Here is a 25,745-nt window from a genome sequence, read left to right on the forward strand (position 1 = left end):
GTGAAGGCAGTGTCATTTTTGTAACCCAGCTCATCCTCCTGGTCCAATTTGCTGTGCAGTCACAGAGATTGGTGGCACAAGGGAGGGGCAGTGCTAGGCAGAGCTAACAGCCAAAGCCAGTGTGAGATGGCTTTTTCAGTGGCAATCGCAGCTGACTTTGGTGAAACTAAGAGATACGAGAAGCTGCAGTAACACGAAGACAGGATGGGAACTGTGGTGATAAGTAGAGAAGAACAGGCCAAGAGAGGGATAGAAAGGAAAAGGTAATGCTTTCAATGTGAGAGGTGAGTACAATGAGATTTGTAGCACTGTTCTGCATAAATATGAGTGAATTTGTATTTTTGAAAGCTGGAGGAAAAGATATCACAGTAATTTTGATACAAAGTCACTAAAGTCAGACTGAGATACATTGCTCTGTGGGTGAGAAAGGACATTATTTGAAACAAGACACCCAGAAAATATCTGGAAAATTTAGACATTGCCTGAAAATGAGAATCTAGAGGAAGAATAGTCTGACTTAAAAACAATGCCCAAATAAATGTATGTGTGTCTATTTATAACTGGTATAGTAAGTTCAAAAAGGAAGAGAAGGGACTGAAGTAGAGAATACAGCCATGCACCAGTAATTTAATTTGTCTGTGTATGTGAAATTACCTGAAGTCAAGATGAAGAAGAATACAAGTGACCAAAAGAAAAAAGCCCTCCCAGAAGAAGCCAAAGGATGATACAATGCGTAAGCAATTAAGGAAGAAAAAGAAACCATAAGATGGAAAATGAAAGGCAAAAGGACAGCCATGTGATTCAAAGATTGCTGACATGCCAGACATGATGGGAACTGCTCTGAGGATTCACTGAAACATGGTAGTTAGAAAGTGTGACACACCACTCTGATGCCTGAGTTATAGAAACAATACTGGGGAGGGTTTAGGTGGGTGTATAAGATTCCAAATAATGAATTTAAAGATTCAGTTTCCTGACCTTGGGGATGAAATGCAAGAGGGAGAGGGAGCAGAGCGAGATGCCGGAGAGACAAATGAAATCAGGAGTGGGATGGGAAGACTTAAAGGAAGAGGATGGAAAGAATGGTTTGTTATGCTTGCTTGTGACCTTTGGAAATTTATATTACGGTTTCTAGCAGGGGTCAATGTAAGGAATACTGGTTGCCACTGCCTTTGCCTGGCTCTGATTTGTGGAGTGACTGTAAAGTATCACACACAAACATACTTCAGTTATTTTCTGTTTCAATAGATCTCTGCCCGTGGGCTATTTTGTCTTCTCGAGGTTTGCCACTGGTGTGACAAACAGTGCTCTACAGAGGAGGAAGCTTTAGAAACACAGAAATTAAAGATGGAAAATTCCTCTGTAAAAGATCAACTAGCCCACTGTGCTTGGTAGGCCAAGGGATAAACACTGTGTTGTGCTTATTTAAAATACCGCAAGAAGTCTCCCACAGCAACTGCTCCACCAGGCAGTGGATCTTACAGCCAAGCCATTGTGACAGTACTCATCCTAATCTTTTTGCCTTGTTTCATCCTAGTTTCTCCCTCCTCATGATAACAATGCTCTCACTTCTGTAAACTGACATAGTTTTTCGCCCGCAACTGCGTCTATTTTTTGTGGCGTTGTGTCCTACACACTGTGCACAGCTGTATTTAGTTCTTTCAACTCACGTGACAGGGTCTCTAAATCAATCTTTATCGCTTCTGCTTTTTTTAAAAAATAATTGATTTATGTTTGCTGATGTCTTTTTGATGAGACAATAGTCAGGACTGAATGCAGTATTCCAAAGAGTTTCCACTAGACTACCAGTAACAGAGGCTTTTGTTACAGTTTCTGTTTATGAACTCTACTATCCCATTGTTTTCTTGTTTCTGTTTTTTTTTCCCCTCCCATCATCTCAAATTATGGGCCTGTCTAATTTGCTGTCTGCTCTCCTGCTATTTTGGGTCTCTCTCAGCATTACAGCTTCTGAGAATTCGTCTTCCTAATGAATAGCTGTGCTTTGAATTATTTTTTTGACAGATGTAGTAGTATAGCAGCACGTCTCCCTGTGGAACTACATTTTGTTTCCTGAATATAATTTGTGCCAGAGCTTTGACTTGAAAAATTAATAGAAGAGTGTACCCTCAACCCCACAGCTTGGAGGTGTTTCCTTCCCTTCCCCTTCCATCCCCAGGCTTGAAACCATAAAAATGAACATTAAATGGCAACTAAAGAAAAATATATTTTTTTATTCTCTTTCAAAAAGTTGTTTAAGCTTCATGGCATCACTGATACATGAAATTGTCTCACTACAGTTCCAAGAGAAAGAAGAATTGCCTTGTTAAATAATTTCCAGTGTCACTGAGGATTATCAGACATGTCATCCCTGTCTGAGATGTGACAGGAAGTTTGCTGCTCCCAGCTTATCCCCATTTGTCTGTCCCATACTCCTTGCTAGAATCGGCAAGGCAACTTCAAATGTAGCTATTGCCTAATCCTTTGTTGTCAAAATCATCCACTTTAGTTGAAGTCAATTTTTTTTTGCTGGCCCCTCCTCCCTGCCACACATTGGACGGATGCAGTAAATACCTGCTATCCTTGCAGACGGAAAGGGCAAGAGATGCTTGTGGATAGGATAAGAATAAAATGTAGGTTGGTGACTTCTTAGCATGTTTCAGCTGCAACACTCAGCTATTTGAAAATTAGTTCCAGAATTGGTAATGCTCTTCAGAAATGATGACTGTCTTCACTGCCCTCCTCATAGACACCACTGTGGGTCTTTTCCCAGGACTCGTTTCTGGGAAGCACATGATGCTGAAGACCTGTTGGATCACGCAGCCAAAGCAAAGGCGATACATTGTGGGTTCATCCCATCATCAAATGCATTATAAGCAAACCAATAAAAGGTCATATCTGTTAGTCACAACTCTTGTGGTTAGGCTCTTACTGAACAGCAGGCTGTGTGAGAGCAGGACGTGTGTGTGCTCAGTCCCGCTCTAGGGTGTGCTGCAGAGAGGGTGTGTGGTATTAAGGCAGAGTAGCAAAAACAAAACTAAGGCTGTAGCTATTTTTCACAAATCCATTAATTATAGAAACGTCTGTAGCAACATTGTTGATGTTGATTTGCCTGCTTTTCAGTTCTCTGAGATGATGCTGTAGGACAAGGTCGTGGAAGAGCCCATTGCTCTCACAGAAAGCACACAGCAGTGCATTTGTGCCACGCATTGTCTTTGGGGCAGAGAGCAGACACCTGTGAATTATCACTCATCTGTGTAAGGCAAGGAGCTTTCTTTGAAAACCATACTCTTCTCTTCTTGCTCAACCCACAGCTAAAAGGGGAAAAGGTAGTTTTTCTCATCTGCCAACCTGAACGTAAGTCTTTTCTCTTCAAATCCCTTTCACTGCTACCTCATTCCACTTGGGCAAGCTGTAGGGCAGGATTTACCTTATCTAACTTTGAAAGCTAGGTATGTTTTGCATAGACTCAGCTAAAGCTAGGTAAAATGAATCCCACCTAAGTCTTTTATCTCTTTCTGCTGCTAATATTTCTAGTTGTCTTTCTTGTCTGCCCTTGCCATATATTAAAGTCTTCCCAGTACCTGTGCTCCTGTATAACATAACTGGGGGCCCTCATTCTCAGTGGCAAAGACTACTTCACAGAATCCTCACTTCTTCCTAATGAGGAAATCAAAGAGGACCTCCCCTTTCCTTCTGGTGTGGTGGCAGGGGGTCTTTCCAGCTCTTTCCTTCCTCTTCTCCCACAAGTGGGAGTCCAGCCATGCATCAGGATGGTCACAGTAGATCTGTGTTGTGGCAGTGATGTCCCTCAGTGGTAGTCCTGAAGCTGGAACCACATGGGTACAGCAACCAGCTTTTCCTTCATAAATCTTACGCAGGAATTTGTCCCACACCTGAAATGCATAGTCAAATTTTGATTCATAACCATGTAAGTTCAAATTTGGAGAAAGATGCCAGCTTGTGGGATGGCATTTTGGGATTTTTTCAGAAAACCTGGGAATTTCTCTCAGCTGGAGCATGCCACCTAAACAAATAGGTCACCATTCTCTTCACCTGAAAATTCCTTAGGGTCTTTGCTGGCCCATGGAGAACAGTTCAAGTACATCAAGATCACATCCTTGCTTTGCACTTGATCTGCACACAGTTACAGTCACTTCCCAGTTCTACCATGAGTCACGGATAGAGATCAGCACTGAAACTCCACTTCAGCAATGCTGTCTCTGAAAAATAAGTAACTGTTGGCTTGAAAAGCAGGTGCAGAATGAATGACAACATGCCCTTTTAATTATTAGTAGATTAACAGATGTTATATGCTGGAGAGGTATCAACTCTCATCATATGACACGAGAGTCTGGGACATGAAGTATGTTTTTGTATGTGTTCATACAGCTTCAAGTAAAGTCTTGTCTGCAAGCCCCAGGTAGTGATTTCATGTTCATAAGAGCAAACCCTAACTAGTTGTAGCAATGGGTAGCAGGTAAGGTTCACAGTACCTCAGTGAGTATTTGTTTTAAACATCTGGAGATAAAAGAAAAGGGACATGAGAATACCTCTCCTACAAATAGAGCAACTGTTCTTATCTAAGCCTCCTATGGATATCTACGCAACTTAAAAGTGTTAAAGGATCCCAGATGAACTAATGGATTAACATACTGGTTTCAGAGTAGCATCAGCTTCTCTCATTCTGAGACCAGATACAACTCAGTTCTAAACTTATGATTTGAATTCTCTTAACAAGGAGTGCATCAGGTTACCATGCTTCACCAGTATGGTCCATAATTTACAAAAGGCTCTTAAACAGTTCGAGAAAATGACACTATTTAACCAATTTGGTCTGTCTCCTATAAGCACTTAAAAATCTCAAGTGTTTTCAATTAATGGGTAGCTCTCCGAAAGTCAGCGTTACTGTTTGACTTACATGTTCCATGCGATTGCTCCCTGATTGCAACTAATTGCGGCTTTTAATCTCTTTAAGGACCCCGAATTACGAATGTTTTTTTTCAGCAGTTTCCTGTCTGATACCTGCTGTAGGCTGTGACAGCAGAACAGAACAAACTGCACGGCGCTGCGGCTGCTAGAGGAACCTTGAACCATGAGATCAAAATAAAATAAGCCCTATCTTTAAACGGCACATCCCTTCCCCCGTGCTGCACGACCCGTTTCTTTGGCTGGGTGCGCTCCGAGCCGGGCCTGCGAGGAGCCGGCGGAGGTCCAGCATCTCCCGGCCGAGCCGCAGAGACCCGGGGCCAGGGGCGCCCCGCGGGACCCGTGCCGGCCGCCCTTCCCCGGCAAGGGCCTCCCGAGCTCCTCCATCCTTTCCATTCCCTCTCTTTCGCTGAAGGTCAGAAGAATTTAAACTTCCTGACGCCGACGGGACGGGAGGGGTACCCGCAGGCGGAGCGGGGTGGGAGCCGGGGGAGGCAGGCGCGGCTGCCCCCGCTCCGCCCGGCCCGGCCCGGCCCGGCCGGCTCTTGTCTCGGCGGGGAGGAGCCAGCCCGGGGCAGGCTGTAGCAGCAAGGGCTGGCCGGCTGCCAGGAAGTGTAAAATCCTGGCCGGTGGGTGGCAAATTTCGCCAGATCCCGGCGCGGAGGCAGCGCGTCCGTCCGTCCGTCCGTCCGTGCGTGCGAGCGGCGGGCGCGGGGAGCGGGAGCCCGGCCCGGGGTGAGTGCGAGCCGCGACCTCGGGCGCCCGCCCCGCTCGGCCGGGGGCTCGGGCGGCCGCCCTGCCCGGGGGCAGCGGGGCCGGCGGCGATGCCGCTGGCGGCGCGGAGGGGATGTTTACCGGGGGGCGGCTGCGGAAGGGAGCGGGCTGGGCCGGCTCCCCGCGCTGCCTCTGGAGCGCAGCGCAGGCAGGAGACCCGGGTAAGTTCTCCATTTAAAAATATTAAAAATAGACCCTCCGGCTCCATAGCTCTGCCGAGTGAGTCATTTCCAAACCAAATGTCTCAGTCTAACCCTTCCCCCCAGGAGACGCAATAATTCTGAAACCAGGCGTGGAGGGAAAGAGATTCTTCTCCCGTCTTTCTCTAAATAACTTGAACTAGCACGTAGAGGAGACAAAAGCCGTAAGAGTAGCTGGCCACCTGTTTAAAAAAGTGAAGGGTAGCCCCATCCCTTTCTCTCCTCCCTTGTACCTCTGCCATACTGATGCCGCCCATCGTTCCCCAACGTGCACTCGGAGCCTCTCTGCCCTAGGAATATTTACAGTGCTTTCCAGTTTCGTGGGCATAATCTACTTTCCAGTTCCTTCCACTTCCAAACACATTTAGTGCCATTGTCTTGTCCATGGGACATCAGCCACTGCCACACGTCATTCCAGCAGTGACCCCCGTCAGTGCAGCTCCTGGCTGGCTGTGCTGAAAAGAGTAGTCCAAAGCACAGCTATTTTTTTCCGCCTTTTCCAGTCATATGATGATTTGTTCATGTAAGTGAGCTGTCTTGACTAGAGGGATATTTTGTTTGTCAAAAACAAGTGCTGGGTGTATTTATAGGCAATGCTGCAATTTTGTGGTGTGAAAGAGCTCGGTTATGCAGAACTCGTTGGTACCTGGATCAGCATGCAAGACCTGTTTACATCTCGCGTGTAGCGCTGTATGTGCGTGCATATTTAATGTATATACCCATAGATCATATTTCTTGGGGAGGCAGCGTGCACAAAACACAGGACCTGATATGCAGGGTACATTTTTTTTTCTCAAACAGATGCCACAGTCCAGCTGTGCAGTAGCCCCTAACAACATAGCTCTAAATTAGTGGAGACAAGACACTGTGGTCTACTAATGAACTGACTGTCCTGAAAACCCCCTAGCTGCAAGTAAAATCCTATCCTCTTACCTCTGTGAAGAACTTTGTTAGCATTTTGACAACAAAGAAATGACCTATAGTTGAAAATCTGTGCAGTAAGTTATGCCAGCTATTTTACAGCCGTACAAGGATGTTAGGTTTGAGGATATGATCTGTGGTAGCACCCAAAACTTAATGGCATGTCTGTGTAGGTAAGTGGAGAATTGAGATGTAAAAGCACTTGCATTCTTTTTTTGCTGCTTAGATTCAACTTCTCCTATTAAAGCCATTTGTACTTTTTACAGCCAAGAGAGATCATTGTGATTGATAACCTGTCACAGACGGTGAAGAGTGCTAAGAGATTTCTGCAGAAGGCATGCAACTTTTCTTTCAGTTGTAACATAGAAGAGATTCATGAACTTAGGGGTGCTACCAAAGTACTGAACTAAAGAAAGAAAAGATTATTCTCTTGTGTTTTAAAACACAAGAAAAAGTAGACTTCAGGTCCCAAGTAAATGCAAATCTCACAGTAATCTAGGACAAGGTACGCTCTTGATGTACAGTTCATAGACAATGAATGGTCTCCTTGCTAAGATACAACATCTGAGGGAGCAAAGTTCTTGGGCTTGGGTCAAAAAACATCTGCATTTTGATGAAGCTAGGAAGAAACTTTTCCAGAGGTGGGCTATTCTTGGTTGTCTATGATGGGGGTGTCCTGAATCTCTGGCTGAAGTAGCTGTCAGGTCAGGTACGGAGTGTTGCGTGGGGTTCTGCACGGATGGCACTGGCAAGTTGGCAGTGACACGGGTGGGCAGGGAAGTACAAGTGCACTCAAGCCCTTATGGGAGTCTTTTTTGATATGGCAGCTTAATAGTAGTATTTCCTTCTGGCAGTTTCACAGCACAGTTAAGGTGACAGTTTCGCATTTGTCTTCCGCCCTCAAGATGAAATTCTTTATAATTATTTTTATGCAGTGTGTTTATGGGTGTCTGATATCACCTGAAACTCTGATAAGACTTTCAACGTTCGCTTTCAAAGTTCAGCTGGAACACAGGTAGTGTTTACTGAGTCCTTACTCCCTTTTGAAGGAATTCCAATTCCTTACATTTCCAGCAACCAAAGACAGAATAGGTGAGATATTTAACCTTTTCTTTGATGTAGCTTCCGTTCTTAAGGAAAGAGTGAAGGAATGGGGCTTGCATGTATCAGCAAGGATTTAAAAGTAGCAGACACATAAGTACTAGGATTTTATCCTTTCTGTAACTCATATACAGTGAGTTCAGTTTTCATGTGACTTTTTTAGGTGCCTGTAGTATTTGTGGATTTTTTTGCCCACAATGTATGGCCTTTTGTACTCATTGTTTCTGCTGATGTGAATTCAAGCATAAATATACAGTGACTAAATACGTGCTGTGTTCCAGGGCCTATTCAGTAAGGCATAGCAACCTGTTTTTACTCCACAAGATGAGTTTAAGTGCAACTCAAAGGATGGGCTGAGGATTTTAGCAAAACCCCAGTTACACTAGAGCTGGCTGAGGATGGGCCGTGATGTATAAGCAGGTGCTTAACTACCATGTTCTGTAGCCCCAGGGTTGAAAATGTGGGGCATGCTCAGGTTTTTAATAGCAACAACAGGAATGTGCAAACAAAAACCAAACAAAAATGAAAAAGAATGAAGTGCAAGGAAGCACGAAGATAATAGATTGTCATTCTAGTTGCAGTAGAGACAGTTCTTAAATAATTTTGGTCGCTGACTTACTGTTTGATTTTGATAAAGTGTATCTTGCATATGATTAACATTCCTAGAAAATTAAATGTGTCATTACATTTAGACTGATAATGACCTTCTTGCTTCTGAAATTGCATTTTTCTTTCACTCCATGCTTCTGCCTGGCATACCTAGTTCCTTGGATTAGAAGATCATCTAGTTCCAACCCCCATGCATGGGCAAGGACACCTTCCACTAGACCAGGTTGCTCAGAGCCCCATGCAACCTGGCCTTGAACAATACCAGCTTCTCTAGGCAACCTGTTCAGTGTTTCATCACCCTCACAGTACAAAGTTTCTTCCTAATGTCTAATCCAAACCCAAATTTTCTTCAAAGCTGTTCCACCTTCACCTATCACCGCATGGCCTTGAACACAGTTCCTCTCCAGCTCTCTTGTAAGGCCCCCTTTAAGTACTGGAAGGTGCTCTAAGGTCTCCCTGGCGCCTTCTCTTCCTCAGGCTGAACACCCCCAGCTCTCTCACCCTGTTCATATAGGAGTGGTACTCCACTCCTCTGATCATCTTCATGGCCCTCCTCTGAACTCCTTCCAACAGGTCCACATCCTTATTGTGTTGGGGGCTCCAGAGTTGGATGCAGCCCTCCAGGTGGGGTCTCAGGAGAACAGAGTAGAGGGGGAGAAACACCCCTTTTAACCTGCTGGCCATGCTGCTTTGGATGCAGCCCAGGATATGGTTGTCTTTCTGGGCTGCAGCTGCACGTTGCTGGGTCATGTCAAGCTTCTCATTCTTCAACACCCCCAAGCCCTTCTCTTCAGGGCCGCTCTCAATGCATTCTTGGCCCAGCCTGTATTTGTACTTGGAATTGCTTTGACCCAGGTGCAGAAGCATGAACTTGGCCCTGTTCAACTTCATGTTCAGGCCCTCAAACTTGTCAGGGTTCCGCTGGATGGCATCCCTTCCCTCCAGTGTGTCGACTGCACCACACAGCTTGGTGTCATCAGCAAACTTGCTCAGGGTGTTCTCAGTGCCACTGTCCTTGTCACTGACAAAGGTGTTAAATGGTGCCTGTCCCACAACTGACTGTTGCTTTTCACTTGGATAAGGAGCCATCGGCTGCAATTCCTTGAGTGTGACCACCTTAAAAAAAGCATCCTGTGGCTTTTCTGTTCCTCTCTTGTGAATTCCCTTAGGAATTTGTTTGTGAATTTCACCACATTTGACCAAGGAAGGAATGGTCTAAAAGGTCAAATGGTCTAAATGGTCAAAGTTTCTCTGAGATTTGTGAAAATATTTTTAGAGCCCATGCTGACGGAATGAAGGCTCTTTGTGGGTGTTATCACTTCCCACATGGGTGAAATTCAGAGGGGAGAGCAATGCTAAGTTAGTTTCTGGGTTTGAAAACATATTTGTCAATTCAGTCCAAAGGCCTTTTCTACAGAAAGAGTTTGATAGCTTACTCATACTTGTGTCATTCAAGTGGTACATTCCTGGGCTGTTTTTCTTCAGTAGGGGTGCATTTACTAGGGCATCTATTAAATGTGGGAATACTGCCAGTGGAAGGAAACAACGTGTATATCATCTTCCTTGTTTTCATGTGTGTTCCCATTTAGCTCTATTTCTTAAAAATCACCTGGTAATCAAATGAGTTTAAGACTGGTAGGTCTGGGAACAACATGAGCTACTGAACTGGGGGCCTGAGATCCTTGGAGTACTGCTTTGCTATTAAATCAGCTGTGTTTTTTGGCATGTAACAGCTTGAGTAAAGCCTTGCTATAGAATTGGGGACGAAGCAGTGATGATTTTACATCTGCTATGTCTTGGTGGGTGAAACTCAAAAGAGAGATGCAGATAGGTTTGGAGCTTAAAAGAATTTGTGCTAGCTGCTGTGGATTAGGATAGCAGTGCAGTGATCCATTTTGAAAGGATGGTTGCTCCAGCTGTTATGGATGCAACTTTATGGAATGCCTAAAATACCCAAAAGCTTTCAGTTAATCAGAAAATAGTGATAGATCTCCTCTTTCCCCTTTCTTATCCATTCCTTCTCTCTGTTGGATTGGTTTCTTATTGTACCAAAGAGGTTAAGTGTATTTTTTCATTCTCAAACTGCTCCATCAGTTTTATTTTTCTGAGCCTCTGCTACATTTTTGCTTCTTGCCTTTCACAGCTGGGTTTTTGGTGTGGTAATTGCTTATTAGGGGAATGCAATTTACTTCAACCAGATTAAATCACCTGTTAGTGCATCTAATTCAAATTTGTCTCTACCTTCATTCTGGTCAGCTAAGTGATTCTAATGAGCTGTTCTCCTCTTATTCTCACCCAAGCCTGTCAGAGTGTTTTGCGAACATATCGTGCCTTTTAATATCCATAAAAATTTTCTCCATTTTTTGAATGATATGAGTCCTAGGAATTAAAAATGTGTTTGAAATAACACAGAACATCTATGACAGAAAACAAAATAACTTTATTGTCTTAGATGCTACTCCTATATAACAAGGTATTTGTTTTTCTGTGTGTTCTTTGCTATGACCGGATCTCTTTAGTTCACACTGAACTGGCTTGCTCTGTGTTATTACTGATTTCTTACATTTTTTAATGAGTAGTTGTACTATTGTGTATATAGATGAGAAGTAGCAGTCTTGCTTTGAACTGGCTGTAAACTCCAAAGGGGTTGCAGGGGTCTCTCAGTTACAGAGAGGGTTCTCAGACCATGGTGGGATATACACAAGGGTTTTTTTCCCTCCTCATATATTTCCTCTCACTCTTAAGCAGAGTTCCACTTTGAGTTTCAGGTTTGATTTAACCTCAGAAACTCAGAGCATGACTGAGTGGATACCACTGAATTTCTTTATAAATGGTTCTGTTATCAAAGCCAAGTTAGATCTGTGAAGTTATTTGAGATGTATTGTGAATAAAGGCATGGTGTGGGTCAAATTTGAAGAGGGAATATGAAAAGATGGGGAAGGAAAACAGGGGTGCTGTTGTCTCTATTGTGGAGATGGGTGTGTACTAGGAAGATAAGGAAGGTGAGATCTTGTTTTGGGTAGCCAGTGTTTTGTGGCAGTAAAATTGTGATTATATCATTGCATACCTGAGTGTGAAGACTTTGTATCAAGAGGGCTGTTTTCTCCTAATCTATTGATGTCACTTTGATAACATATTTAAGATTAATAGTTAAAATACATCGACTTTAATCACAGATATGTGAGGCCAGTAGGATACCTCAGGGCTATTTATGGGACATCAAATTGCTGCCTTTGTGGTGGTGAAGCCAGGAAAAAAAAGAAAGGACACCATTTGGGTATTGAATCAGCTTAGGAAGGGAGAGGTAAGGAGAGGTAGATCAGATTCATCCTTTTCTCTCCAACTCTGTTGAATAATTTGAGAGCTTCATTAAAGCAGCTTAGAGGGATATTTTTGTTTGATGAATAGGATCCTGGCTTGCAAGGTTGAAGACCAGGCTAAGTCACTTCACTGGCTTAGCAACTTTTATTTCCTCAGCCAGAAAATTGAGCTAATTATTTTTACTCTTATTAGTATGCCTCCAAGAGCTCTTGATGAAAGGAGTGATTTGCAGGACTGAGTGGCCCATCTGCCTGGGGCTGAGCCTCCCTGGGATCCCTCAGGGCTTTCCCATGGTGCAGGGAGGGGAGGGCAGGCTGCAGATGTGGGGCAGGCAGTCAGGCAACCCTGGCAGCAGCTGGCACTGCACAGGCTGGGGCCAGCCAGGAGCTGGCAGGAGGTGTGTGATGGGGTTGCAGGTAGTGTGCTTTGGCTGGCTGAAGTCCTGCATTTCCCAGCTGGCACGAACCTGCACAGAGAGCTTGAGGAATCACCTTGTGTTCCTCTATGGGACAGCATCTAGAGCACAGCACCTCGTTTGGCTGTGCCCAGTGGGAGCGGAGCATTGTCCTGCTTCCACCTGGATCCTGCCCTCGTGCTGAGGAGTAGGGGCATGGCCCCTGAGCCTGCCTGTGGCCTGTGATCTCCCATTATAGCCTCACTACAGTTCGTCCTTGCAAAACTTCAGAGCTGATTTTGGGGATTTCAGAAATAGGTGCCATTAATTTATGGGTGGAAGAAGCTGTCTTTTAAAGTTTGCGACTTGAATCAATCCTATTGACAAGACCAAAACAGCTGAAGGCTGGTCTTGCACTCTTCCACTTACCTTCCTGAACTGGGAATGTCTCTTAGCATGGGCTGTGCTCCTGGTGCTAGCGTGAGCACGCCTGAAGATGCACTTTTCCTCATGTGAGGAGCTGCTCACAAGACAAAGTGTCACCGCTTTTCCATGCTGCTTCAGAACTTGATTCAAACCATATTAAGATCAATATTTAATTAGATGCCTATTCTTTTTATGGGCTGTGGATTAAGCACTAAAGTTTCCATGGGTCAGAGCTAAAGGTGTGAAGGCATGAAGGGATGAAGGTGTAGGAAGGACTATGCCTTGAGACTGGACCCTAGACTGTTCCAACATTTTTGACACTCTTGCTTTCAATAGCTTCTGAGATATATCTAAGACACAGCTTCTGATCATTGTTGACCAGAAATAACCTCTGTTAGTTATTGGATGAATCTCAGTTTGATCATCTTCTCTCCTGAAAAGTAGGAGAGATGAAGATCAAATCTTAATTCTAAGAAACTGAGCAGTTGGGAGCTATGAGAGAAACTGAATGTGCTATTAATTTAGCAGTGGCAAATACTGTCCATGTTAGAATATAAATTAAAATAAAGCCATGGGCATGTGCAGTTGTGATGACCTAGAGGACTCCAGGTTACAGGCTGTGGGTTGCTTTTCTATTTCTCAGTGTGGCTGCTTAGCAAGTGAATGAGGGATTTTTTCAGAAATAGTGTCTTCAGATCTTGTCAGTTGAACTCGTATCAAGGATTTTGCCAATCACATACTTTGTTAAAGATTTATTGGGCTGGAAGGAGAATCAGCTAACAAGAATCTGGTTAGTTCTTTTCATGCTTTTTGTGTCTGAGGCAGGATGGAACCGCTCATTAAGCATTGTAGGCTTAGTACAGGGGGGTATTTTTCTAAAGATTATGTTTCTTCTACACTCAGAATGAATACAAAATATTTATGTGCGTGTTGCAGTGTATTTCTTGATCATAGGTCACCAATGTCACGATTGCACAAAGCATATAAAAGAGAAATATAAGCAAGTGTGGATTTTTCTTCATGAAGGGGCTATTTTTAAGACTAAAAATAATTAAATGGCAAAACATCAGTTATAGCAGGATAACCCATCATTCTCTATTGCTCTGTTTCATTCTCCACTATTTCTTTCTCTCCCTTGCCACCTGTTTTAAAGTTACTTTTGGACTTGTGGCTTTTTGGTGTGAATTTGTTGTGAAGTAATGTTGCTGAAAGTTTTCTTCTAAGAAGCAGAAACAGTTATAGATTTTTCTGCCATGTCACTTCCGTTAGCAGCTGTTGCTCTGAGTTTTGCAGAGAAGACATCAGAGGAATTTTGAAAGGTCTGTTCTGTTAAATCTCAGTTACCATGGGTCTTTTGTTTGTTTGGCCCAATATTATAATGAAGATTCATAATTTGGAGGAATTGCTGCCAATTTTTAATTTGGGTTATTCTTTCTTTCGTAGAGAGAGATTGAAGTAGGGGTAGCACCTGATCTTGCTTTTCCTCCAGACAGTCAGATGTGTTATGATCTCTTGGGAGGGAAAGGTCTGTTCATGAAATAATTTTATAATAATTTCTCTGTTGTTTTTCATGGCTAACAGAAAACAAATAATAAAAATTTCTGAGCTTCATGACTGCAATGTTTTTATTAGTGTCTGTGTCTGTGTGTGTTGGAAAGGATTTGTCTTGATGCTTGATTCTTTTCTTTAAAGATTCAGATTACTTCTAAAAGTTTACTCAGATGTGATGAATTACAAGTGGATGAAATTACATTGTTGTCAGATTGACTCATCGTCCTGCTGTGCTGCCTCATTTGGGAGCACTGACTTTCATCTCTGCAGAGCTAGCTCCCTTGAAGACCTGAGTTTTACACAGATGCCATGTCTGCCTTGCTAGAGGTCTAGAGGGTTTTGGTAGCTGGACTTTGAGATGATAATCAAGGATAAGGAAAACAAAAGGACCAGGGGCTAAGACATCTGGAGGGGAAGGAAAAGCAATTCCTATCTCTCTGGTTTAGTCGTGACAAGTGTCTTCCCAAAAGTGACATGCAGGATCACTAAGGAAGATGAGGAGAGTGGGAAATGTTTTAGGATCTATCAGCTGGCAAACAGTTTGAAATCCCCTGTTGCCATGTAAAGCATTATCCCAACAGCTGGAGCACGTGGCAGTGAAAGATTATCTGTGTGGCCGTATGTCTTATGCAGTCACTGCACCTCAGTCTCTGAGCCTTAATGTCTTTTATAATTGATGGAGAGAATGTTGCTTGGTGCCCGGAACATGCTGCATCACGGTGTCTCCCATCCTTCTATGTAAAAGGGTTTGAAAAGTCATTGCTTCTCTGTAAAGCTTTTTCTAGTTCTGTGGTTGCTAATAAGATTGTGATTATTGGAAGTAAGTTTTATTTTGTAGCCTTCTAAACCCCTTTAATCCTAGCAAAAAGAAACTGCAGATGTGAAGGAGTTTAAACTGAAAGCCTCTAGGAGAACAGTGTCTGTTTCTGAGCATTTCTGCATAATTCTGTGAGAGTTTTCACAGCAAAATGAAAAGGAAAATTGTTCCTTGCTCAGCATTTTGCTAAATGCTCTTCATTCCCAATAGCTCAAATAGCCTGAATACCACGAGGGCTTCTTACTAACCTATAACTATGTTAATGCCTTTCTTGCCACAGGGGTAGTCTCTTCCAGTAAAAAGCCAAAAAATTGCACAGTGCAGAATGCACACCACAGATACTGCCAACAAACTGCTGCTGCAACGTCCCTGTGAAAATGAAGCATTATTTACAAGGCTGCTTTGCTTTGGGGAAAACTTTCAGTGGAAGCTAGTTGCTGTGAAAGGAAAATCTGGTGTGATGGAAGTGTTTGATTGGGTTCAGGTGCTTTGTTGTACCTTCAGGTACGTGCACAGGATCTGCAGAGTACATGTAATAAAAGTCAGATTTCTAGTAAACTCTATTAGTTTGAGCTTTATGGAGCTCTGAAAATAGTTTAAATGGGCTGTGGGCATGGGGAGAGGATGGTCTTTCTCACAGACTGGCATTTCCAGTTCTGATAACATGAAGGTCAGTTGTGTTTGGATACCATTTAGGGTTAGTCTGCCTCCAGAGAAACAGGTTGGTGTGCCTGCCATTGAATAGCTACTGGGTTTAGATAAGATAGGAGAGGTTTGTGTCTTTGAGTCCTGAAGAAATAAAAATAAGACTCTGAATCAGGTCCTAAAGCTGAAGATCTTGCCTTAAATTCCTAATGAGATTCTAAAATAAGGTTGACTTGACAGTAACACGGCATTGCAGGGTGGATTGGGGGAGGAAGAGGGATATCTTATCTGCTCTTTGCAGGCAAGAGCTTGTTTTTATCTGACCTGGAGACTTTTAAAAGAGATTAAGGAAAACAACATGTATGTTTCAGTGAGTTTAAGCACATACCCTAGGTAAGAAGTGTTCAGGAAATTCATCATGGGGCCCAGTGTAATGCCACAGTTCTGCTGTGTGGAATCAGTGTTGTAAATCCATGGCCCAAGCTCAGAAGAGACCTTCCTGATCATGTGTTTTACTGCTTGCACAGAACAGGCCAAAGAATTTCCTACCCATACTTAAATTTATAGATATTAAGGCACAGAGGTTGTTATATTAAAGTACATTTCTGAATTTAAGCTTTCCCCTTTCAGCTTAATATAGTTCAAATGAATATAAATGCATCCTATAAAATGATTTCATTGTTGGGGACAAAGGTGCTTGCATGCATTTGTGGCGCCTGGAAAGTGGTAAGACGAGGCTTGTGGGCTAGCACATCTTAACCACTACCTTCCAACCCCGTTAAATGCCTACTAGAAATAAGGCTTATATTGATTTTATACCTCTGAAAGTGAAAGGTGTCTCTGCCCATGGCGGGGGGGGGTTGGAACCAGATGGTCTCTGAGGTCCCTTCCAACCCAAACCGTTCTGTGCTTCTGTGTGTAAAGATTGTTAAGTGAGAAGTTTTGCAGTACTGCTGGGAGGAGTGAGCTGTCACTCATTCAGCTGCTCATGCTGTCAGTTTTGGAGCTTGTAGACAAACATTGGCACGAGCTCTTGTTTTGCAACAGAAACAGCCGCTATGCTTCGGCTTTGCCTCGCGGCCACCCTTTGGTCTGCTCTGAAAAGAACCTGCCTCAGCTCTCCAAGGTGCTGTAGCTTTTTCCTCTGGTGATTTCTGATGTGGTTACAGTTGTCAATAGAGAAATTGCTGGCAGATTGAAAATGTGTGGGCAACGTCAGTTGAACTGTTGCTGCAAAATGCACGCAACAAGGTCCTGCTGATTTGGTTGTACTAGTTTACGTTTAGTCTTTCTGTCTAAAAGTTACAACTTTGTTTTTATTTTAATTGTAACAGAGCAGCTAAAGAATCAACAGATTGTTGCCCTTTCAAGCAGCAACAGTTAAGGCTAAGCTTATGTCACAAAAGACTGACTGGGCTTTGTCATCTCTGAAGACAGCCAGAAGTTATTTAAAGACAGGAAAAAGTTGCACTTGTAGCCATGTTCCAGTTCCACAGAGATCTCTGCAAACTGCATTTACCTTGTGAAGGTATAACAACCGTATTTATTTCTTGAATAGCACCAAGAATGATACTACTGTGTGTTTCAGTGCCTAAAAAATGAAGTGTTTTCCCTGTGTTTTCTCCATTAGCTTCCTTGTTGGCAGGGCATGTGATGTCCACAGCACAGCAAGGGCCTTGCAAAGGCTTCATGGTGGTTGATCAGAATCTGCCAAGGCCCTGCAGAACTGGGGTGGCAAAGTGAGCTCAGTGTGAAATGGGGCTGGCCAGGTGGGAAGAAAACTGTTTTCTTACATGTAAGAGTTATAGTTTGGGCAGTGGAAGGAGTTTCCTGGAGCTGAGCACCAGTCAAATCAGTGCAGATACATAGCATTTTTTTGTCTGACCATCTCTCTTTTCACCTCGTGCTGAAGATGTAGTGGAAAAGAGATTTTGCGTTACATCTTTCAGATGAAGATCAGTTACACAACTTTTTTGTTTGTTTCTTTTGCCCTCTGCTCTCCTGTCTCCCACATTCTCCAAACTGCCAACTACATCTACTGCTTGTATTCATCTGAAGTGGGAGGATTTCAAAGCACAGAAGCTTTGCCAAAGTTTTTTTGTGGCTTTTATTCGAGCTCACTTCTTCTATTTCTGTGGTTTACTTGGGGCTACATAGTCATCTACATGGAGATGATGATCAGAGTGGAAAATACGGGCGTTTCGTAATTGGCCTAGCAATTACTTCTTGTGCTGTAGAAAAACCAGAAACATAAAAGTCCTGCTTATGCTCAAAATATCTGGATGTCAGAACGTTTTTGCAGAAGCCCCTTATTATATCCTTTTTGTAGTGAACTGATAACAAGTGGGTTTATTCCCTTGCACAACACTTCTCAAAAAAAGCACTTTGTCTGTTAATTTTTTTTCCATTATTCATTTTTTGTACCTCTCTAGTGGAATAGTTTTCTCTTCTCCAGTTACTACTATTTCATATACAGTCTGAATGGCTAACTGTATTTAAAGGTATTTGTAAAGTACCTCTGGCAGAAGAGTTGAGGCATCTTTGTTCTTGCATCTCTGCTAGTTGAAGTCAAAGAGAGACCATGCTTGCATTTCTGACTGGCTCTATTGGATCACTGTTTAAGGGGCAAGATGGGAAATGGGGCTGTTGAAGAACTCTGGAATTCCAGAGTCTTCCCAAGGCTGCTGTTAACGGCACAGGATATTTTCATCCCTCCCTTCTCTGCCTTACTCTTTTCCTTTCTCTTTGCATTGCAGGACTGCTTCACTTCCTTCATCATCATGCAGCACATGTCACAACCCAGCACGGTGGGGAACTGCTAGTCCAGGGCTGACTCCTTGTTTTTGACTGAGTCCTTGGGCTTGAAGACTCATTGACGTTGCTGAGATTGACACTTGAACCTTCAAGAGAAGAGCCTTTCTGATGGTCCTGCTCCGCTCCACCTGACCCTATGAAAGGAGGGTTCACCATAGCTCCGTCCTTTGTGCTCCAGTTCCACAAGATGGGCTCGTTCAGAAGGCCGCGGCCTCGCTTCATGAGCTCCCCTGTCCTCAGTGATCTGCCTCGGTTCCAGGCAGCCCGGCAGGCCATGCAGCTCAGCTCCAACTCTGCCTGGAACAGGTGAGCAGGACCCACCTGGGCTAAGCTCTTGCCCTGCAGCGGCTCCTCAGTGAGGGTCACGTGCATCTTACACTTGCGCTTCACACCATTTATGACTAAGCTTGTCTGTTTATAAGCATGCATGAATGTTTGGCATGCCCAAGCTTTGCTGGCATTGAAAGCATCTGTGGAGTTGAAAAACTTAGACCTAGTAGTGTTCAGTTGGTTTTGGCCAACGTTGTTTAGTTGTACTGTCTTGAAGTAAAGCAGAGCTGCTTTTTGTTAACAGTTGTATCTTTTAAGTACCATTTAGGAAAACACATTCCTAGTACTGTAATAAATGCTGGTTTATTAATTCACAAAGGCATTTATTTGAATATTATGAAGCTTTTATCACAGTCGAGTTCCTCTGACAGCTACTAAGCTTGTGGCTTCTACCAGCATTTCCTATTGACAGCTAAATCCTGTCTGCTGTGCATGTCATGCAGTAGTGGCAACTGGAAAAACAATGTGAAAGGTGAAGAGTGAGATGTCCTATGTCTTGATCTGATCTAATGGTCTGCAGCTACCAGAAGTGGGTGTTCCCACCTTCCCTTCTGCCACCTGGCACCAGCTTTGTGCTCTGCAGACTGTTCTTGCTTGCTGACCTAGCTGAGTTTACCAATGTCACACAAAGGCAGCCTGGCAAAACCACTGCAGTTTTGTGCCATGATGGTGACCTGAGGTCTGTGAAGCATGCAGGTGCCATAACTGGCCCACAGAAGGGAATGTCTGTTAAGGGAATTACATGTCCTCTTGTCAGCCACGGCTTTAGACCTGCTAAACCTTCTTGTCTGCTGTCACCTTATGATCTCCTCTGTGCTGGTGAGAGAATTAGAAGATACTCCAACAGCATCTTACAAGCATTAACAGGGCTTAGACTCTGATGTGACTGAGGTGATGCTGGCTGCATAACATCTTCCAGCACAGCCAGGGTCTTGCCAGATGCTGCAGAGTGGGTGGTTCCTGCTAGGATCACTGGATAATGCAGTGTGATGTGTTTGGCAGATATTACCAAAAATCTATGTCTCCTCATAGCAACTAGCCTCCAGCACACAGCAAAGATCCCCCAAACAGTTGTGTTCAAGATACATCTGGCACGAGCAGTGTCTCTGTGACAACTTCCCCTTGCTTACCCTAGGCAGAACTTGAGGTTGGTTCTGCTCTGTCTCCCAGGAGAGACACAGGTAATTCAGAGTAACGATTTCAAGGTGAGAAAAAGTAAGTATTTAAGGGTGATTAACTTCACCTGGTTATAACCTCTCTGCTTTTGGTGTCTAGTTCATGTTGTGCTCTGTGGTAAATCACACTGTTATTCATGGGTGTTGTCCTGTCTGATTTCTTTTTTTGGCAGTGTTCAAACAGCAGTGATAAATGTGTTCAAAGGGGGAGGCTTGCAGAACAATGAGCTTTACACCCTCAATGAACATATCAGGTAGGTCGCTGAAATGCATGAAAATGGATTTTTGCTGCTGCTTGTTTGGTGTTTGCTGGGATCTGTTCCCTTCAGAACTACAGTTAGAAGATACTGGTGGGGGGAGAAGGGATGAAAGCAAACCTAAGCACAGCTTTGGGGTTTCTGGCTAACTTAGTTCTTTCTTGCTATTGAGTGACATGAATGGCATGGGGTATTTGGATAATTTTTCTCCAACATGTGTGGATGTACAGCTTTGATAAGGACAGGTTGTGTATTGACTTGGATTGTAAGGCTTTTGTTCCTTCCTAGGAACTATGCCTTACACATAATAATATTGGCATCTCTTTTCTAAAACCAAACTTCTCAGAACTGTGGAGTGTTTAAAGCAAACCACAGCATTTCATTTAAAAGCTTAATCTTCACATGGTAATTGCAGAGCAAAACCTGAAAATATGAACCATAAAGATAAAAAAACTAAAAGCCTAGCTAACACTTTTTGTCACTGATGCCAGTGATGGTTAAGAGTCTCATTTTCTTTTAAAAGTAGGTTTCATGATTATCTGTGGTTTCATTCTGATTAGTTGGAAAGTTTGATTAGCAACAGATAGGACTGTAGAGTAGATAAAGAACTATTTATTCTTGCCTTGATTCCAAGTGCTGCTGAGAGGAGTATTGTCAGGGCTTATGGATGTAGGTTCTTTCTTTTTACCACTGCATCCATATTAAATTGTCAAGAGTGCTGTCATACGTGTCTCCACTTCTTCTTTTATATGCCCTCCCCTCATCGCTATTGCATTTTTTCGAGCTCCAAAATTCAGATGGCAATTTGAGCTAAGTATTTACTAAACAGCAGTCTAAACTACCCCTTTGCCTACTTTCAAAATAGATGCAGCTATCAGGGCAGGAGACTCTGTCCAATTTGGTTCAGTCCCAAACCAGAAAAGTTTAATATAATTCCTTTTGAAAGTTGAGCAAGGGCGGCAGCATCTTGTGCTTTAATGATATTTTAGTGTGTTCAGGTCAGAAGTCTTCAAGTTAGGTTTTAGTACTTGGAGCAGTCTTAATTCTCCATGGGATGAGTATTTGTGGACATGAAAATAAACACAGATGTGATAAGGCTTGGGAAATACCTAAAGCCCCAGCTTGTTAGCAGACTTGGGGAGTGGCTTTGGGCTTTGTGACTCGCCTGCCTGGCTGTTGCCTGTGGCTGCATCCTGCTTTTCCCCTGCAGTGCAAGTAGGTGCTCCTTCCCACCTTCCCAGGAAGGCAGTACACTGGGCAGAACTGCTGTGGGGTCTGGGCTTGGCCCCAGTGGCTGGACCATGCTCTCTTCATGCTGGTTGCTGAAGAGAATGCAGACTGTCGAGAACCAGGTGAAGAACAGGAAATTCTTTATGAACTGTGTATGCTTTGAGAGCAGTGCTGATGGTAGGAGGGGAAATGTCCTCTTCCACAGACATGCGCTGCCAGGCTGTACTTGGAAACACTCACCTTGAATTACATGATTAATGTTCCTGCAGGTGCCCTGAGCATTGGTTACATCTCCAAATGTCACTCTTTAAATAGACTATTTCACATCCAAGCAGCTCATTAATGCCCATCTAAGGAGCAAAGGACAGGCCTCTGCATGTGTGTCTGTGTGAACACCTGCAGCCTCACACCTGTGGTTCTTGATGAAGCTCCCAGCACAGGGTGAGCTCTGTGCACAGGGTGAATCTCTGGCTCGACACTGGAAAAAAGCCAGACCTCTGAGACAGACAACTCTTGTGTGCCGTGAGGTCGAGCTGGTACCTTTTCCTTGCTCGTGTTCTCCCCTTGGCTTCTGGGCTGTAGCTTGCAAATGCAGTGAGAGACTCTCAGGTTCTGCACAATGCTTTGTCCTTTGGCACAGGGAAACAGGGGACAGTTTTAAGGGAGGATGGTAATGGCAGGACCAGGAGATGAGCAGGTGGTAACATTTTGCTCTGGATTGCTGCCACCAAGTTTTTATCTTGCTGTGATTTGATACCATCTCACTGCCTTTTTTTTTTTTTTTTAACTGCTCTGAAAGTCAGTTGTGCCAGTGAGAGGAAATTTAAGAAATGCCTTTGGGAGATGGAATTTCTGAAAGCGGGAGGTGACCTGCCCATGTTTAGGAGGAGACCTCTCCCTTGTTTTATTTTTAAGGTGCAAGCCTCTAGTTGCTGATCTTAACCTGCATGAAGCCAAATCCTTCTGGGCTTGTCAGTCAGCTGCTGGAGAGCCTGCTGGATTTGGATGAAGCCAATGGAAGACCTTCTGGCAAATGGGCCCCCAAAGACTTACCTGATTTATTGATCTCATAGAAATAGATGTGTGCTTTGATTTGGGTGGGTGAATATAAGCACTCTGAGAGAGAGTAAAGGCATGTTGGCATGCAAATAATGTAGAAGCACTGCAAAATGGCTACGCAGGAAGGGTGCTGTCAAATTTGACTTAGAGCACAGATTAGGTAAAGCAGTGTAGTTTGTTGGTAAAAACCCAGCCTAAGAACTGGATGGTCCCTGATTCATATGCTGTTTTCAAGCACTCTTGACTATAATTCACATTGGTAAAAAGCAAAACTCTTAGAACAGAAAAAAAAATTCCAATGGTTGGCACTGGAAAGTGTTGGGCAACCTTTAAATTTTAGGCAGAATTTACTGCTACAGAATTTCTCAGTCACTGAAAGCTTAAAGTGCAAATGCACTGAGCTTCATAAGTTGTTTTTTTAATGCTGCTTCTGATGTAAAACAATCCAGATTTTTATATAATTTTTTTAAAATACAAATATGTATTAGAATTCAAAACTTTCATCACAGCCTGATTTAAAAGCCAACGATTTTCATCAGAAATATTTCTTTAGAGTGGGTTTTGCCTGTATGTATTTAAAACACCTCTTGTTGAATTTCTTCCTTGGAAAATATGCCTTCTTTTTTTATTTTTTGAAGTGTCATAGTTAAAATGTGGCTGCAGCTTCTGCTTCATTTTTCCTCTCCTTGTCCTCATCTTATGCTTCCAAGAGAAAAGGAAGTACAACATTAGTGAGATATGCTATCTTCAGTGACATAAAAGGCATCTTTGTTTAAACAAAAAAGCAGAAAAATTTATGGATTTCAATCTAAGTAACTTTAAATTGTCTCCCCAGCTTTCTGTTCATTCAGGGGAGTAATTTTTTTTTTTTTTTTTTGCTTGTTCTAGGTGTATGGTTTATAATTAGAAGACTTTTGAGAAACTGTTTAATTCCTCTCTAATTTGAGAATAGCCTTTGTAAAATACATACGTAACTGTAAGAGAAATCTAACAGTGGCCAACATGACCTATTCCCATACATTCCTGTATCTTTGGTATGACTGGTAGTAAAGTGCAGATAGTCCTGTAAGAAATGACCAGCAGTGGCTGCTACTTCATGGCTCCATTCCTTCTGTCTACAGACGGCTGCTGAAGAGTGAACTTGGATCCTTCATCACAGATTACTTTCAGGTATTGCATGACTTGCTTGCTTTGTTTTGAGGTTTGCTTTCTTCACCTTTTTAGCCTAAAACAAAATTAGGATCCCTTTTTACATGTGCGTAGCCTCCCAAGTTTCATTTTTGTTTTGCTAAGGAGGATGATGGAGGTACTGGATTTTTTTAAGTGTGGGCCATATAGCCTTGGGAGGAATTATTTTTATTGATGTATGTGCAGAATTAAGGATAAGCTTCCTTTGTGCTTAAGAAAGGCTGCTAGTAGCCTGCCAAGATCAAGAAGGAATTTACTTGAAGTTTTTAAAGAAGATGGGATACCTTTTCTTTAGCATAAAGAGTTCAAAAGTAGGTTCTCTGCAACGGGGCCAACGAAGGGAAAGAGAGGCTGCCTGGAGGCAGGAGGGGGCAAAGAGAAGGAAGTTTCTATCAGCAGGAAATCAACCTGGGTGCAGCCTTTTAGTCCCACAAATACAAATGCAGCTTCTGTAAAAGGAAAATGTGAAGGATGAGGGAAGTGTTGAACAACAGATGTGACTAAGTGTTGCTGCCTTTTACTGATACTGTCCAGGTAGACAAGAGGTTCACATGTAACCACATGAAAGCATGCTGGATGATTTTTAGAAGGCACTGATGGCTTTCAGTGTTTTAATTTGTTCAGTATAGTCTTGGTTAAAAAAAAAAAAAAATAAATGAGGGCCTGCTGGAAACAAGAGGGTTTTCTTCCCTTTGAGTAAGAGAGAGAGAAAATTTCTGTACTTTCTGAAGTGGCTGATGCTGTTGTGTGTGTGCTGACAGCTTAAAGGAGGAAAAAGAAGACTAGTGTTGCTTCCTATCAGGTTATGTGATTTATTAGATTACATGACTTTAAAAAATCCCCCTGCTGTGACATCAAGTGAGAAGAAAACTCCTGCCCCAGGGGTAGTTGTTTCACTTCCTCAGACCCTCTCTGCACAAGTTGTTTACTGCAGAGGCAGCTGCTGGCGGCGCATGGCAGGATGTTTCCTAGACCCTGAGTGGGGTGGCAGCCACCAGCACTCATGTTTAATTTCTGGGGTATTTTTGCTCAGTGTCAAAAGGACTAACTTGGCATCTGTCAGACTGAGCCTGAGGTAAAACTCTTGGTGCAGGCAAGTTGTGAGACAAACTGTGAGATTAAGGCTATTGTCAGAAGTGAGATTTTTCCCTCTGTAAACTAAGATGCAGACATTTCTGATTCTAGACTAACAGCATATGGCCATGATAAAGTTACCACTCCCTCCTGAATGCCTTTCCTCAAAAATCCTAGGGCCATGGAGTGGGGAAAGACTGTTCTTGTGCCAAAGAAGGGCTGACAATGTTATTTCATTTGTCTGTGGGTTCTGTTTCACTGCTGATGCCAGCTGATTTATGGCAGTACTGCTTGCCACCAAGATGAGCAGAGTTGAATCAAGCTGCTGATTTGGCTGAAAAATAACCTTGAAAGAAAAAAAAGAGTTTCCAACTACTTCCTTTGACGTGTTGTGGTCATCACCTCTGACATGGGGGAGGTGCTGGGAGGGGGTCACCAGGATGCAGAGTGGAGTGGAAGTGCATCTGTTGGCAGTGACTTCCTCCGACATCTGCTAAAGCCCACTGAAAGCTGTCCCAAGAACCGTTTTCTGTCCTCTTGCATTGAAATGGACCCTGAAGAATCTGCTCTCTGTGTAGCCAGGCAGTTTTAAATATCCCAGCAGCAATTGGAGCAACTCACTGGATCATGTAATATTTAGATGTGGTAAACTGACTTGAATGTTTTCCATTTCTTATGCCATGGCACTTATAACTGGAGCCGCTAAGAGGAACTTTAAAATCACATTTGTTTTAAGAGTTCAGGATTTTACATTATGTAAATTTTATACGCTCACACATGCACATTTTTTTATAACCATTGAATATTTAAGACTAAAATGGAACAGAGCTTTTATAATGAGACAAAGCTACTTTTGTGATCAACTTAACTTGATTACTCACAAGTCCTTTTCATCAGCACTCATGCACATTAACAATTTTTAGCTCCTGAAAT

General features: G+C 43.1%; 1 protein-coding gene across 4 annotated transcripts in view; it reads left to right on the forward strand.

The window, feature by feature from the left end:
• The first annotated feature begins 5,536 nt into the window (after positions 1-5,536).
• The window catches only part of PRR5L (proline rich 5 like), a 39,626-nt gene continuing 19,417 nt past the window's right edge, over positions 5,537-25,745 (forward strand). Inside the window, exons 1-4 of one of the 4 annotated variants that reach the window (XM_082284004.1) lie at positions 5,537-5,661; positions 18,442-18,805; positions 20,178-20,258; positions 23,672-23,720. In XM_082284004.1, coding sequence (XP_082140130.1) covers positions 18,636-18,805; positions 20,178-20,258; positions 23,672-23,720 — 300 coding nt within the window. In that variant the 5' untranslated portion in view covers positions 5,537-5,661; positions 18,442-18,635. Of the gene's footprint in view, positions 5,662-5,709; positions 5,862-16,743; positions 16,812-17,073; positions 17,214-18,441; positions 18,806-20,177; positions 20,259-23,671; positions 23,721-25,745 lie in introns of those variants that run through there. The other 3 variants (XM_082284005.1, XM_082284007.1, XM_082284006.1) reach the window with 3 other exon arrangements.

The sequence above is a fragment of the Coloeus monedula genome (genome assembly GCF_965178545.1).
Source record: "Coloeus monedula genome assembly, chromosome: 6".
Classification (NCBI taxonomy): Eukaryota; Metazoa; Chordata; class Aves; order Passeriformes; family Corvidae; genus Coloeus; species Coloeus monedula.